This window comes from Hordeum vulgare, chromosome 6H (genome assembly GCF_904849725.1).
Source record: "Hordeum vulgare subsp. vulgare chromosome 6H, MorexV3_pseudomolecules_assembly, whole genome shotgun sequence".
Lineage (NCBI taxonomy): Eukaryota > Viridiplantae > Streptophyta > Magnoliopsida > Poales > Poaceae > Hordeum > Hordeum vulgare.
Window position 1 is genome coordinate 13,427,068 of NC_058523.1, and position 15,755 is coordinate 13,442,822.

At 44.4% G+C, this 15,755-nt stretch overlaps 1 protein-coding gene across 2 annotated transcripts; it reads right to left on the bottom strand.

Moving 5' to 3' along the window:
* Nucleotides 1-3,761: 3,761 nt before the first annotated feature.
* On the bottom strand, nt 3,762-15,374 carry LOC123401356 (ATP-dependent helicase BRM). 2 transcript variants are annotated; one of them, XM_045095140.1, is made up of 14 exons: nt 15,065-15,374; nt 13,047-14,393; nt 11,579-12,904; nt 10,926-11,041; nt 10,585-10,672; nt 10,390-10,476; nt 10,163-10,255; nt 9,995-10,078; nt 9,133-9,336; nt 8,712-8,954; nt 7,062-8,600; nt 6,467-6,961; nt 5,444-5,692; nt 3,762-4,762 (listed from the first exon to the last, which is right to left on the bottom strand). In XM_045095140.1, the coding sequence occupies exons 1-14, from the start codon at nt 15,179-15,181 to the stop codon at nt 4,106-4,108; spliced, it is 6,645 nt and encodes a 2,214-aa protein (XP_044951075.1). In that variant the 5' UTR covers nt 15,182-15,374; the 3' UTR covers nt 3,762-4,105. The 2 variants fall into 2 exon arrangements, with proteins under 2 accessions (XP_044951075.1, XP_044951076.1); XM_045095141.1 differs by having other exon boundaries at nt 13,047-14,390; nt 15,065-15,165.
* Between the last annotated feature and the right edge of the window lie 381 nt (nt 15,375-15,755).

Below are 15,755 nucleotides of genomic sequence, written 5' to 3' on the forward strand. Positions count from 1 at the left end.
TAATATGTGCAAAATATTGTTTATCAATACCCCCGGTCAATTGTCGAACATGTTATGCGCACAACATGGGGGTATAGATTTGAAGCTACTTAAACAATGGCACATACTGCCCGAGCGAACTTACACTCAAAAAGTTAGTGTTTAGTGAACTCGTCATGTTGGCAAAAAACACATGTATTACTACCTTGTCAATTACATTCTGTCAGGTTATCTCCAATTAAGATGACCCCTCTGCTTAAAAACCAGAGGAATATCTTCACTCTCAGAGGTATTTTTAGCTCCCACATTTTTTTTGTTATCAAAGGGAATGAGCCACTGCATTATACAAGGACTTCACTGAGAAAATGTCATTCGGATGCAACTTCCACTGAAACTTATTTGGCTCGCTTGTCGGTTGAATGTCCTCGAGACGAGAGAGTAATTCATTCAATGTTGACGGATGACGGCCAAAGAGGTCCCTACAAAAAGAAATATCAGGGTTTTCTTGTCCCAAAACTCATTTGATATGAAAAATTTATGTGTGACGATCCTATATAAACTAGGGTACTACATCATAAGTGGAGTGGTGCCTAGCCAGGTATCTTCCAAGAATCAAACCTGAGAACCATTCCTGACTGAGAAAGTACAACATTGAAAAAAGAATTCATTGGCCTTCATGACACCATACCAAAAATGTGAATCACCGGGTTTCCAATGAACTTGAGAAATGGCTTCGAACCCCGCGTATTTGGTATGAATGATTTCGTGCCACTCCATTTTCAATGAATAATTTGTACACCCATTTACTCAGAAGAGTTATGTTTTTAATCTCAATATCTTGAATTCCAAGGCCCACTTGACTTTTAGGGCGGCATAATGCAGTCCACCTAGCGAGCAGATATTTCTTGTATTCATTATCGCATTGCCAAAAATCCGGATCTAAAGTAATCTAGACGTTGAAGAACCCCTTTCAGTAAGTGCAAGAAGACAATATGTATAGAACCATATTGCTAAGGACGGAATTGATCAAAATCAATCGCCCCCCATATGACAAGAGTTTTGCCTTCCAGTTGGCTAACCATTTCTCAAGTCCCTCTTTCACATACTTCCCACTCAACGATAGTTAAGTGCCGATAGTGAATTGGAATACCGAGATACCGAATCGGGAACTGCCCGAGCTGGCACCAAAGCAAAAAAAAAAACTCATCTTATGAAAATTAATTTTGAGACCAGAGAGCTCCTCAAATGTGCATAAAAGCAGCTTGAGGTTTCTTGTTGTACCTAGCTCATTATCCATAAAAAGAATAGTGGCATCCGCATATTGTAAAATAGGCAGGCCTTGTTCTACCAGATGGGGAATAACGCCATTAATCTGACCGGCCACCTTAGCCCTCTCAACAAGGATATCTAACATATCAGTCGCGATGATGAACAAAATAGAGGGTATGGGGTCCCTTTGGCGAAGACCCTTCTTGAACTAAAAATAGTGGCCAACATCATCGTTGACTTTGATAGCCACACTACCTCCAGAAATAGAACTCTCTACCCATCAACACTATTTTGGCTAAAATCCCTTAATGCTTAAAGTTTGCAAGAGAAAGGGTCATTTTACTCCGCTCAACTTTTTATGGTGAAGCTCATGTACAGTTTCATGCAGCACAACCACTCCATCTAGTATGTTGCGTCCTTGCATAAACGTTGTTTGAGTGGGTTTGACCACATGGTGAGCCACCCCATTCAATCGATTTGTTGCAACCTTTGTAAAGATTTTAAAGCTGGCGTTTTGGAGGCAAATCGGTCGATATTGTTGAATACGGCTAGCCTCCTTAGTCTTTGGCGGTAGAACAATTCCTCAAAGTTTAAGCGGGCAATGTTAAGGTTTTTGGTATGTAATTGGTTAAACAACTGAACCAAGTTCATCTTAATCATATCCCAAAAACATTGATTAAACTCCACTGAAAAACCATCTGGCCCAGGGGCCTTGTTGTGTTTCATTTGGAACACCGTGGTGGAAATTTCCTCCTCAGTGAATGGAAAGGTATAAAAAATATGTTCCCCCTCCGAAACTTGAGGGATGTCATGAGTATTAGACTCATCCATAAGGTCCAAAAAGCTCTTTGTAGTACTTAGCTCGAATTTATGTGGTTTGCTAATTTTATAGGATTCAAATAGTGAAGTAGGCATGTCATTCCAATTCTGTTTTTTCTCTATTCCTACATTCTTATGTGGTTTACCTACCTACCATTGTGCCTTGACGAGCCGTAAGAGCGAGAATAGACCGGCAAACTACAATCAACGAGAGTAAGTGTTTTCTAAATTATCGCGAGAGCAAGGGGTGGAACGTGATTGCTATTACATGTGGATGCCTCAGTCAAGAGATGGTATAGGCGTACAATGTTCCTAACTAAATGATGAACAACGTGAGTCCACACATCCAACCCAGACTAATTATCGAAAGAGAATGGGAGTAAAGATATGTTTTGCACGCCTAATCCTTTCATGAATTCCCTCGTGCAAACTTATGTTCCCCTTCCCTGTATGTTAGCAAACAGATTGCTAGTGTCGAGGGATCCCCCACATAGCCTCCATCTAGCAGGTGTGATGGCGGGAGGAAATTTTCGACCCCCGACGATGCGGTGGGTGGTCACTGCTGCCACACGCCCCATCACAAGGCCTAGCGCAGCAACGCCACACGCCATGAACCAAGAGAATAGGACGAAAAGAGTCAAATGGGGATTCAGAATTCACTATTTCATACAAGTCATAAGAGTCTACGACACTTTTACGGGGGTAGGAACTAGGAACATGCCACATTTGGGGAATGTATCCGGTACACCCACCCTTATGGTGCTACTGGTGCACCGGATGTCGTAGCACATTTATAAATATTTGTAAAAATCTGAAGAAAAAAAACTCACACATTGACCCAATATCAATATATGTTGTCACAAAAAAATCGTATCAAAATTAGAAACAGTGCTCAAGATATAAGAAAATGTCAAATTTGACACCAATGTGATAATAGGCCAAATCTAAGGCCCAATGTATGTTACGTACTATTCCATGTCTTCTTTTGTTTTCTGAGCTATGTTTCAAATTTTGGTTTAATTTTGACACACACACACACACACCTAGTCCCTCCGTTTTTAGGTTTGTCTTAAATCAGACATTATAAATTCCAACCAAGTTTATAGAAAACGTTAACATCTACTCCCTCCGTTCCTAAATATAAGTCTTTCTAGAGTTTTCACTAATGGACTACATATCGATGTATATAGACATACTTTAGATTATAGATTCACTCATTTTGCTTCGTATGTAGACACCTAGTGAAATATCTTAAAAGACTTATATTTAGGTACGGAGGGAGTACAATATCAAATAAATATCATTAGGTTCATAATATATTTTCATATCGCATATACTTCCTATGGAAAGAATTACTCCCTCTATTCATTTTTATAAGGCGTCATAGACATTTCAAACAGTGTGCAAAACAACTCAGATTTCGGTTGTCTAAAACTTATAAAAGTGAACGGAGGTAGTAGTTTTTAGATCACTACTTGGTGATCTAAACACACTTATATTTCTTTACAAAGGGAGTACATACTGTAAACGTTTGTAACGTTACATACTAACTTTGTCAAATTCTATAAAAATTTACTCAAGACAAAACTAATATGAAAAAAAAACAGAGGGTGTCAAAGTAAGTAAAAACAGAGGGAGTACATAAAGATTGCATTTTGCGCTTCCAACGACAAAGTGGAACACAATTCAGCATGTAGGAAAGTGCCGTTAATTAGTTTATCAGGTCCCGGTAACAATTTTGCTTATGGAAACATACAACAGATGATAATTACTAACTGATTATTAACTAAACACCAGCTCATTCCCATTATCACTGTCCCTTTCACATGAGAACACATGCATCCTCTGGTTGCACCACTAAACAACCTACCACATAACAAAGGCTATTAAAGTGCTGTTCCTCTTTACAGTAAACAAACAAATACCCAACATACAGAAAGAAAATACTCCTAAGCCGCACAACATTCCCTTCTTCTCATGGCCGTAAGTCCGCGACACATGGCGGCGATTATGATGCATGGAGAATGTGTATGCCGCGTCACAAGTGGCTTGGCCGTCTCTTGCCAGTGTCGGTCCGCTGCCGCTTGGCGGGCTTGGCCCAGTGGATGTCCCCGATGCCGGGTGGCGAGCTCCCCCCGCGGTCAGCGTGCGCGCCCCACCCAGGCATGGACTGCTGGGACGGGTGAGAGTCCCTCTGCAACGGCGTCCTAGCACCTCTGGGCGATGGCACCGGGCCCAACCGGCCAGTGTTGGTCGGGGAGAGCGGTCCTCGGGGGCCTGAGCTGGACGGGGACCCGACACTGGTCCGAACCCGATCTTGCCTCTTCTTCTTGACAATGAACAGGTCGCCGGGGTGCAACGGCAGCCCTGGGCTGTCGAGGCTCTGGTCCCTGCTTCCTGACCCTGAGTGCCTCGAGTCCCTCTCTGGTTTGGCCCGGCTAGGAGCCTCACCAGCCGACACGTGATGGCTGTGCTTGCCGCTGCCGGGACCATGCTGCTCTGCTTCGGTGGTGGCGGAACGACGCTTCAGGCCTGAAGCAAGGTGCTTTGCTGATGGGGCAGCCGTGCTGCCCGCGCCTCCTCCAGGGTTCGAAAACGACAGCGAGTCCTTGACCTCTTGGAAGTCAGAGTCTGGGAAGGCGATCTTCATTATGTTGAAGAATAAGTTGTGGAGAATCTCAGCTTCTACCCGGACCTGCATTTCCATGGAGCAAATAAATTAAGATTCTATTACACAAGCACACACCTCATGATTAACTGGACAAAGATTATAATATGCAACTACAAATCAACACAATTATAACTGGTAGAAGTATGTGGCGATATCTCATTCTATAATTGCCACAACATTAGTTTTCAGTAATAAAAGGACCAACCAGTAGACAGTAGTAGTCCAACTACTAAGATGAATAGTCAGCTAACTAGAGAGGTCATGATGCACGTACTGGACTCTGATCAAACAGTACTACTACTTCAATTGACCCATATCTAAGATGGATGCTCAGCTAACTAATAATAAGATGATTCCAAACTTCCATAAGCTGCCTGTACTTCTGCTTCTTCTGTTGGTTGTTTACACGCTGGTCTGAGTAAATTAACTACAATCTCATACACGTCCTTCATATTATCTACTCATGTGGCAGTTAGTGTTTATGAATCCATACCATGCACTTGTTGCAGAAACATCATGTATCAAGTTAATGTCAGCTCTTCAGAGATGAAGGCTGAGTATTCTCAAAATAAAAAGGTGTGATTGTGACTGTTTCTTGACTCATGGGGCATGTTTCAGGAACAAATTAACATAGTGCTCGTAAGATTAATATGATATATAGGTACAAAAGGCAAAAGGGAGGCCTTGTCTAATGCTATAGATTACCTCATGTCTGTAGCCGAAATGTTGAACCACACTTTTCAACATCTGCTGCATGTCCGCTATAAACTCAGCTACACCGCTATACTCTAATCCATCAACTCGCAATTCGATTTTCTGTAGGTCGAGGGTGCTTCCAGCCACACCTTTGGATGAAGAATTTTCATTCCTTCGCCACCAAGAAGCTATGTTGGGTATTTTTTGGTGTCCCTCTTTGCCAATTCTCCTCCAAAGCTTGCTTATTACATTCTTGCACTGCAGTGATCAAAGATAAGATAAATGATATCCCAGCATCAAAAGCTGATTTCTGGAAGGCCAAACGACAAGAGTAAAGTCAAACAGAAGCGATCACATGTTCCTGATAACACTACATCATCTTCTCTGTGATAAAAGCCATGTACAAAATAGAACAGTACTGCTAATTTCTCATTTTCAGAGATCTAATCCCAATATCAACGAAGGAACTGGACATGAAATACCTCATTTCCAAGATTGTAAACTACATTGTTACAACTGCCATGTGAACCCAAAGGCATGTCTAGTTCTATTGCTAACCCCAAGCAAATGTTTATCTAGCAGCATCGCCAACAAAGGTGATGAGATTCGAGACCTCCAAAATCTTGCTTACTGAGCAAACTCAACCAAATGGGAAGGACTCGGGAGGGCCATATTGGTTCTTGCTGGGCAATGTTTGTTTTCATTGTACATTATCATATTTCTATTCACCAAATGCTTCAAAATAAACATAGCATGGGACATTGAGCAATTGCCATATTCATGCTTTTCCAAAAGAAACAAATCTAACAGCTACCCCGTTGGTAACCCTTAATCTAGTGTTGGGCACTGGTGAGGTCCAAACAGGCCCCCGTAACCATATTTGCTAAAACGCAACAAAGTAAAATACTACAAGTATTCCCAACATAAGTTACCATGGTTGCCTAAGATGTTTTTCGAGGAGAGGCAATGAGTACTTTTAACAGAGCAAACCATCATAAGCATACAAAGAAGAACAGAAGGTTTTATGCTAACCTTTCTTTGCATACTGTCAGACATCTTTGTGCCAGCAGAATTGATGACCTTGTTGCTCCAATTCTGCTTGGGGTGTTCAGCAGATCCCTCGGCAGACCCAGACAAGTGGGTGGATTTCCCTGCTCTAGAAGCAGGAGAGGCCTTTCCAGATGGCATGTTACGCTTCTGTTTCACTATCGGATGAACTGTGTCTTGCTGCCTAGAAGTAGGGTCTGCAAGAGCATGGGCATCTTGCTGTGAATCATAATCACCATCTCCTGGGAATAAAAGGCGAGCACCACGTTGGGGGAAGGTACCATCTGCACCAGATCTATCTTCCTGTTTATCAGTATTAGGTCTCGGACGAGTTCGGAGACTCCTTTTGCGTTTTATTTTTGGTTGCAGCACCTGTTCATCCTCACCATCATCCCGTTCATGGTTCCAGCTTCCTGATTGCTGTAGATCCATATGTGAGTCCCCTGATAATGCAATCTCTCCATCCTCCAAGTCATCTGGCTGTAAATTCATCAGTAAAAAGAATAATTATACAGTTAACTTCTCATGCAGAAATCAAAAGAGAAAGAAGACAGAAATAAGTGTCAGGTCTCAGACATACAGTTCTTTTTGAAAAAGTGCCTGGGCGGGAATCTAATGCAGATAGAGACCGCAACTTCTTCAAAGATGAGGAAGGGGCAGGTGGTGGTAATCTCCGGCTTCCAGATGAAGATCCTGTAGAGCCAGCTTCTTCAGACTTGTGAGCTTTTCCACTTCCTGTCCCATGTTGAAGATCGTACCCAACATCGTTGTTAGGCTCTTCTTCCTCAGATTGATCTTTGTTATCATCATCAGGTACTGAATCATCATTTTCCTCTTCCTCTTCAGATTCTCCTGCTTCTTCTTCAGGGTGAGATGGTGTATTCCTCTCTTCATCATCTTCTTCAGACTCCTCGTCATCTTCATCTTCGTACTCCCTGTAGATAGAGTACTTACCAGACCCCGTGGGTCTCCCCCTTCTTTTCTCAAGTTTGTCACCATTGTCAGGAGCACTGCCAGATGCATTTCTGGCAGGCTTTTTGGTTAAGCTAGCCACAACACAGTCAACATCTGTAGAGCCAACACGGAGCCACTTTGGAACCTGATTGTGTTTCATCATATCTCCTGTCCAATCGAATTCTTCATCCATCTGATCAAAGAGCTCGACTTCCTCTTCAGTCCGAGCAATCATGCGATTAACTTGCTGTAATGAAGGAACATCATGAAGACTTTCTTGATACCTCTCTTCATCATGCAGCAGGGTTTCCAAAGTCATACGCCTTTCCTCATGAGTCGTTCTTTGATCAAAACGACCAGCATTGATGACCTCATCTGCCATATCAATTTTGTACTGTTGGATATTGTTGCGGATGAGACTTTCGATTGAACCCATGTATCTGTCCTTCCCAGCAAGATCATCCTCCAGATCTCCACTTCCTCCATTCCTCAATTCATCCTCTTTCTGATAACTCGAGATGTTATCAACAACAGCCTCCATGTAAATAACCTTTACCTCCCTAGTCTGCCCTATACGATGGGCCCTTGCAACAGCTTGTTCTTCATTTTGTGGATTGGGATCGGGGTCATAAATTACAACAGTGTCTGCACTCTGAAGATTCAGACCTCTGCCAGCAGCACGGATGCTAAGCAAGAATATAAAACACTCAGAACCAGGCCTATTAAAATCAACAATTGCTGATTCACGGTCCTCCAAACTAGTTGTTCCATCAATACGCCTGTAAGCAAGTTGCCTCCATTGCAAATAGTCCTCCAGGATGTCAAGAAGTTTTGTCATAGTGCTAAAGAGGAGAACACGGTGACCAGACCTATGAAGCTTGATTAGAATCCTATCAAGATTCCACAACTTCCCGCAAGATCTGATAATAAAATCCTTCCCGTAGTAATTCATAAAGGGATATGACAGCAAAGGATGGTTGCAAACTTTCCTCAGCTCCATGCATTTGTTTTGGAGATTCTTATATGTCTTCGCCTGGTACATTGGATTTCTTTGGATACGTATTTTCTCATCTTCCGGATCAACTCTAATGGTGCCAGTGGATTTGATCCAATCATATATAGCACCTTGAATGGCAGACATTTTGCACCTCAAAACAATAGAGTCCTGCAAATGACATGCCAAGTAAATAATGCTGTGAGTTTCAAGAACCAAGTTACCAACAAGAAATTAACTTCAATACTTTTACATTGAATGACAATGGCAAAATTATGGTACCTTCCGTGGAAGTGAACCTTCAACATCTTCAACGCGCCTACGTAGCATAAAAGGTTCCAAAATTTGATGAAGCCTGTGAATAATAATCACTTTCTTCTCTGTCTCCAACCAATCATCTTCTTCGCTAGGTGTAGGAGCATCCCTCTGAAAAGGCTTTGAGAACCAATCTTGAAATGCCTTGCGGTTGTCAAACACTTCTGGTAGCAACAAATTTAAAAGGGACCAAAGCTCCTTGAGATCGTTCTGAAAAAATTGAAAGAATGTATTAAATAACAATCTAAAATGAGCAATACCCATGTGCTAAACAACTATACTGGCATAAAAGAGAAAAGGAACTTCTAGGAACAGAGGATCCGTCAACATATCACAGTGTTGAATAATCGTAAACATTTAGTTGAATAATAACATTTATTGAGCTTACCTGTAGAGGAGTGCCAGTGAGAAGGAGACGTCGCTGGCAACGATAGCGATCAAGATCACGGGCCAAGACTGACTCTCTGTCCTTCATTCGCTGGGCCTCATCAATTATAATGTACTTCCAGTCAATTCTTGAAAGCTTAGAACGATCAAACATAACGAATTCATAGGTTGTCACAAGAACATTAAATTTGACAGCCAAAACCTCCTGCAAGATAAATCAGAAGCAAATATTTTAACAAAAGCTAAATCAATAATGAAATTCACATACTTGCCGCCCAATAAGCTTATCTGTGAGAAATGTTTAAAAAAAAACAGATCAAACCCTGTTCAGGTAAAAACAGGAATATAATATAACAGTACCCGTGGAATATGCACAGGCCGGGGGAAAGCCCTCCTTTTCGGAAAAAAAAAAAAAGTACCCATGGAATTGAGAAAACTCCACCCTATACAGCACCTGAAGCGTAGCTTCACTGGTATGAGAAACAAAAAACCACAACATGTGCTTTATTGTATATATATGGACGAAGTACAGTTTGGTGAAGAAGTTTGTATGTGCCAGTAACCCATTTCTTGTAGGTCACTTTCCCCATTTATAGTAAAAAACAAGCATACGGAATTAATTTTAGAGAAAAAAATAATAATGATAGAAGACAAGCCTGACACATAAGGTGTAAGCCTGAAACGACAAAGTAATTAGTAAGCAGATTGTTTCTAAATAAGATAATGCATGGTTTCTGGCTTTTCCCCTGTTAGAATATTGTTCAGCAAATAGTGTTTGCTTTACAACAAGATATATCTAAAAGGTAACATTTATCAGAATCTTTGAGTGCTCAAGCATAATAAGTACAGATGTAGCAACTTACTTGAGAGAACAACTTTTGTCTTTGATCCTTTGCACCAACATAAAAGATGCAAGATGCAGATGGTAACCAATTAAGCAGTTCACTCTGAAGCAAGAACAGAAAATTAAGTTAAAACATATGCTTCTAAGCTAATTTTCGTATCACAAAACTGATACGGGAAAAAAGCACCTTCCAATTGACCAAGACAGCATTTGGCACTATTATGAGATGCGGTCCATAATTCCCTTTGAACTCCATCAAATATGCAATCAATGCCATAACCTGTTTAAGCAAAAAGGTGTACAACCATGAAAAGTTAATCCTAGCAGCATGGCGTTGAAGGAAGAGTGGAGTGATCCGAAAACAAGGTGAAATAACTAAAGTCCAGCAGGTGAAACACAGCAAGAAAAGCACACCTGTACAGTCTTGCCAAGACCCATCTCATCAGCCAAAATGCCATTCAATTTATTATTGTAGAGTGAAAGCATCCATTGAAGGCCCACCTGTATAAGGAGCAAAACAGAATTGTAACAAATTGTGACGGATTGACAGGTCACAGCAATATTAACATTAGTACTAAAGACAAATAGTTGAGTTGAAGGAGATGATACCAGTTGGTAGTCCCTTAAAGTTCCTAATCTCAAAAGTGAGGGCTGCTTTGTTACTTTTTCGCTCACAGCATGAGCTAACATATAGTACCTATAAGAACAAAACAGGTCAAAGTTTGTTGAGGCTAAAAGGTAGATTCTGCAGACCCCTGCCGATCTGCACAAACTTTATACCAAATGTGAAACAGAACAATTGTTGGTTCCAAATTAGAGAACAGTTGTATGTGAAAAATTTACTAAGTCAGTAGCATACACAAATTTAATTATCAGTGCTCTCTGAAATAAATATAGTGGGTCGAGAGAACATTCCAATAGAACCACATTCACATTAGTTAATTACTTACTTGTTAACAGATGCATTTTCCTCCCTTGGTGCATTCATCTCCGAGAATGTGTTTCTTATCATAACCTCCTGACCAGCACATTGTGCAGCAGCCTTCACTTCTTCTTCAGAAAGGCCCTGTTAAACAATCAGCAAGCTCATTATTTACAAGAATAGTCACTAGGAACCTAGAGTAAAGACTGAAGCACATAGACGCGCTGCGGGCCTGCGGCGAATTTGCAGTGCATGGGAGTACAGTTATATCCGACTTCTTTGATAACGCAAGTTGAACAACACTACAGTTAGTTCCAGTTTTCTGGTCATTAGACTTTTCCTTGATTAGCAAGAAAAATGGCTGAGTCTGAAATTGTTGATTCGTCCAGTACAGTTTTGTAATCCGTCTTCTGGTTACTCGGGCAAGCATTCTAGTAGCCCGGTGGCCAATGGGCAGCCATGGGCGAAGAGAGTTAAAGAGAATTAAGCTCCTTCTGATTGGCGGCAATTTCCCCTAGAGTAGGTGGTCAATGAGCATGTTCCACCACCAACCACTTTTATACAAATGGTTTTAAACAGTTAAAATAGAATGTGATACTGTCTGTAGGATCTGACAACCTAAGAAACCAAAGGTGGCAGAAAAGCTAATCTCACTTTCAAATGAAAAGAATGTCATAATACCTGTGCCCGGGCAGCTGCTGCAGCAGCATTTGCTGCCTCTTCTACTTGTTGCTGATTCTTGGTAGCAGTAATTTTCCCACCGAGTTTATAAAGGTACTCTTCAGTCTGGGATAAGAACGAAGATAGAACATTGTATCTTTGAGCTGCATCACCAGGAACACTAGTTTGTTGTTCCAATAGTATTTGACGATATCGTTCCACATCATTGTTTTTTAGTGCTTCCATTCTTTTGCTTCGATCATCATCCTTTTTCTTTGAGAATTCCCTCAACAACCTTTCATGGTACTTGGCCACCCCTCTGTTACGAGTTATTCGTGCATCACGAATAGCCCAATGTGCTTCCAAAAGCTTCTTGCGCCATTGGAAAATGGATTTCAGCTGCTTCTCTCTTGAGGCCTTTTGCGTCTGCTGAACTTGCCTTATAAGCTCGACGCGTTGACGCTCGCACTGCTTGACAAACTTCCTATATACCCTATCAGGCATCGCCATTATTTCTTGTTGCACCTCTTCAACTTCATCCCTCATGCGAGCCTGACGCTCTAGGAGTTTCAGCTTTTTTTCTTCAATCTGTAGCCTCAAAACAAGATCTGGTCGGATCCTTTTCCTCTCTAGATTAATTGAAAGCAAGCCACTAATCTTCTTCAAGTTATCCTCCCGTTTCTTGCCAAGAACCATCATGCCTTCCTGAGCCAACAAATCTTTCAAATCATAACCAAGTGCCAGACTACCGTTGTAATTTGCAGGGGGCATAGAATCATGTTTCCTAGTAAAGGACGGGAAATCAAATAATGGACCATGATATTTTCTGGGAACATCCCTTGGAGATGGTGCGCTACTTGTAGAGGCAGCTCTTTTTGCCTGCTCAGCATCTGCCGAACCACTATCAGTCGGTACAGATTTTCCCCTTTCACCACTGTAATCACTTCTCCCAGGTGTTCTCTGGATAACCCTTTCTGGTTCCTGCTCAGATTTAATGGGAGCGGTGTTACTTTGTTCAGGTGCGGCAACTGGTACAGTTCTAGGAGGCTCCTTGGGCGGAACTTTCATCACTGGCATGGGGCCACTTGCAGAACCAGTTTTCTCTTCCGAAGCAGAAACCTCCGCCTTTGGTAAAGAGGGCCCCTTCAACAATAGAGGTTTTTCAGGAGCTTTATCACCACCCTCCACGGGCCTTCCTTGTTCATCAGCATTGACTGAAACAGCCCTTTCACGATTGACTGTTACTGGAGGTCCAGAGACCAGCTGCATCTGTGAGTCTGGAGGTGGTGGAGGCGGAGGAGACATGATTAATTCAAGAACTTCCGGTGGGAGTGTACGGTCACCACGCTGAGATGCAACCAAAGAGAAATAAGAACGGTATGAGATTGATCAGCTTGAACCAGAGTAAAATTGTACTTTACTAAATTGGAACTCAAGAGAAAAAAAAATGCATGAACACAAGACACATCGAAATTTAGCTTTCTTGTACCTTCAGACGCCGAAAAGCTAATATTTGAGCTTTAAGTACATGAAGTTGATGTTTTGTGAAATTCGAATTCGGCCGACCACCTTGAGTTGGGGCCTGCGATCCTCCTGTTTCACCAGGAGTTGCTGTAGGGGCAGTAGCTCGATTAGCCTGCTGCAACTGTCTTGCATACTGCAGCTGCATCGCTTCTGAGCTCGCAAGGGTATTCTTTGGATTGGGCTGTTCAGAAATCTTGTTCGCCTGTCCAGAACTCTGGGCCATATGCATCATTTGCCCGGCATTGCCCATTGTCATGGACGGCCTCACAGCCCTCTCATTTGAGTTTTCCCTGTTATGGGCAGAAAACTGCTGCTGCATCTGCAAGTTGCCCGGATTCGTCATCTTAGTCTCTGCTCCAGCGGAAACAGAAGAACTAGGCGGGGGAGGCTGCCGGGGCTTCAATGGAGCCTGACCAGGATTATTCCCATTTAATGGGGCATCACTGTTCACCTGCCTAGGAACCATTTGCTGACTCTGCTGCTGCTGCTGCTGCTGCTGCTGCTGCTGCTGCTGCTGCTGCTGTTGCTGCTGTTGTTGTTGCTGCTGCTGCTGCTGTTGCTGCTGTGCAGCGATGTTTGTCGCGTTCTGCTTCTGCATGGCGGCCATCCTGGCCTGCCATATAGGTACGATTTGAGAAATGAGACTCGCATTTGCAGGATCAGACAGATCAATGTTCTGCTCCTTTGCCCAGGCATGGATAGCTTGCAACGGGATACCACCAATGTTGCCCATGCCCGCTTGACCCTGCATTGGCTGCATCGGCCTCACCATACTAGCCGATGACATCTGCTGCCCAGGGATTCCTTGTTGTGGCATAGGAGGCCTCATGTCACCGCTCCTTTGCTCGCTACCGGCCCGCTGCCCCTGCTCTGGCTGCTGCTTCTCCGCCTGCTGAAGATGCTCGGACTGTCTCTTAAGCATCTGCGCCTGCGCCTGCGCCTGGGCCTGAGCATGGGCCTGAAGGGACATGAGCTCCTGAATCTTGGCGGGGTTGGCAGCCGCGTCCTGGTCCCTTGTGGACGGTCCTGGCATATTCATTTTGGCCTGCTGCTGCTGCTGCTGCTGCTGGAGTTGCATCCCATGGGACTTCTGCTGCTGCATCAGAAACTGCATGTACGCCTGCTGCTGCTGCAATGTGCTCTGGTTGTACTGCTGGCCCTGCGGTCCACCGGGCTGGGGCAGGCTCCTCTGACCCTGGAACGGCCCCATCGGGCCCGATGACTGGGGGAAGCCGCCGCCTCCGCCCATCATACCATGCGGCATACCGGGCTGGTAGGACTGCTGCTGCTGCTGCTGATGCATCATCGCCTGCTATAACAGAAGGCAAACCCGTTCAGAAATCACAAACTCGCAGAAATTAAGGATGAACCAAAGAGAAAACTCAAAAACCGCAGTCGGAGAATCGCATGGCGGACAAGACAAGAGCCAAGCATTCTTCAGAAACAAACACAGGTGCAATTCGATCACAGAGAAGAACAGAGCTGCTCCAAATCGGCCCGAGAACAATCCAAGATTGAACTGCACAACAATCCCAGACCCAAACACAAAACCAAGAAGCACGAATTCGAGACGCAGAAGACCCCCATCGTCGCCGGAGAAACCTGGACCGAAGACACAAGACACACATGGAACTGCAAGCCGACGCCGCGCTGAGCCCCACAAATGGAGGAGCTCGGGCGGATGGGACAGGGCGCGCACCCACGGCCACGGCACGCGCTCGCACTCCACTGGCAGGAGGAGGAAGCCTCGCTACCGTTGCGGCCAGGCAGGAGAGGCCGGCCCCAATAAAGGCGCCGCTTTTTTTTTCTCCCAGATCCCAACGACCGCACGCGCGCGCGCGCAGAGGGCACGTCCCCCCACCAATGGCGTCCACTGCCCGCGCGGAGGATAAACCCACCACCAGAAAAATAAATTCGAACCCCTGCCCTGCCGCCGAGGTGGGGCAGGAGACAGGGAAGGAGAGACCACCAAGGCCGGCTCACCTGATTCCTGGCGAACCCTAGGTGCTGCGCCTGCTGCTGCTGCGACGGCGTGGGCGTCTGCTCCGGCCGCGGAGACGACGCCGGCGAGCTGCCGGACGGCGCCCCGCCGGGCAGCATGACGGACGGAAGCTCCTAGATCTGGCCGATTCGGGGCCGCCTCATGCGTCCCCGGCGAGATCCGGGTCGTGGGGGGCCGCGCGGGGAGGCGCGCGGTCGGATCGCCGCCGCTGACGGCCGCCGGCGACGGGCTGCGGGGGGTTCCGGCGGGGTGGTCAAGACCTAACCTTGGCTTCCGGCCTGCGGATTTTTCTCTCTTTTTTTTAATGTGGGAGGGAGGGTCGGGATATAGAGCACTGGCCGGGAGTGACAAATGGCAAATTCAAGGAAAGTGGTGGGCCTTTATGCGAAACAACCGTCTGCGCAACATATGCACGAAAGCCCTCCGAGTTTGATATATTTGGGTTACGAGGCTGGTTTCTCGAGGATACCGCCGTGTATGGACCGGTGTCTGATATGCGATATGCGCAGGGACCGACTTCGACATCTGCCATTTGCGAAATACGGCCTCCTACTCTTGTTGTATGAATCTACGTTTTTTTGGAATACAGTTAATGGTAGGTAGGGAATTCAGTGTGCGCAATTTCCTTCTAAAATTAAAAATCATTGGCGTGTTTACCCCGTGCTTAGCATG

Excerpts from the sequence above, each read along its gene's own strand:
- LOC123401356 (XM_045095140.1), bottom strand. The coding sequence starts at position 15,181 with ATGCTGCCCGGCGGGGCGCCGTCCGGCAGCTCGCCGGCGTCGTCTCCG. Across the intron at positions 10,477-10,584 it reads CTTTAAGGGACTACCAACTG|GTGGGCCTTCAATGGATGCT; the intron begins GTATCATCTCCT and ends CTCCTTATACAG. Across the intron at positions 4,763-5,443 it reads ATTTCGGCTACAGACATGAG|GTCCGGGTAGAAGCTGAGAT; the intron begins GTAATCTATAGC and ends ATGGAAATGCAG.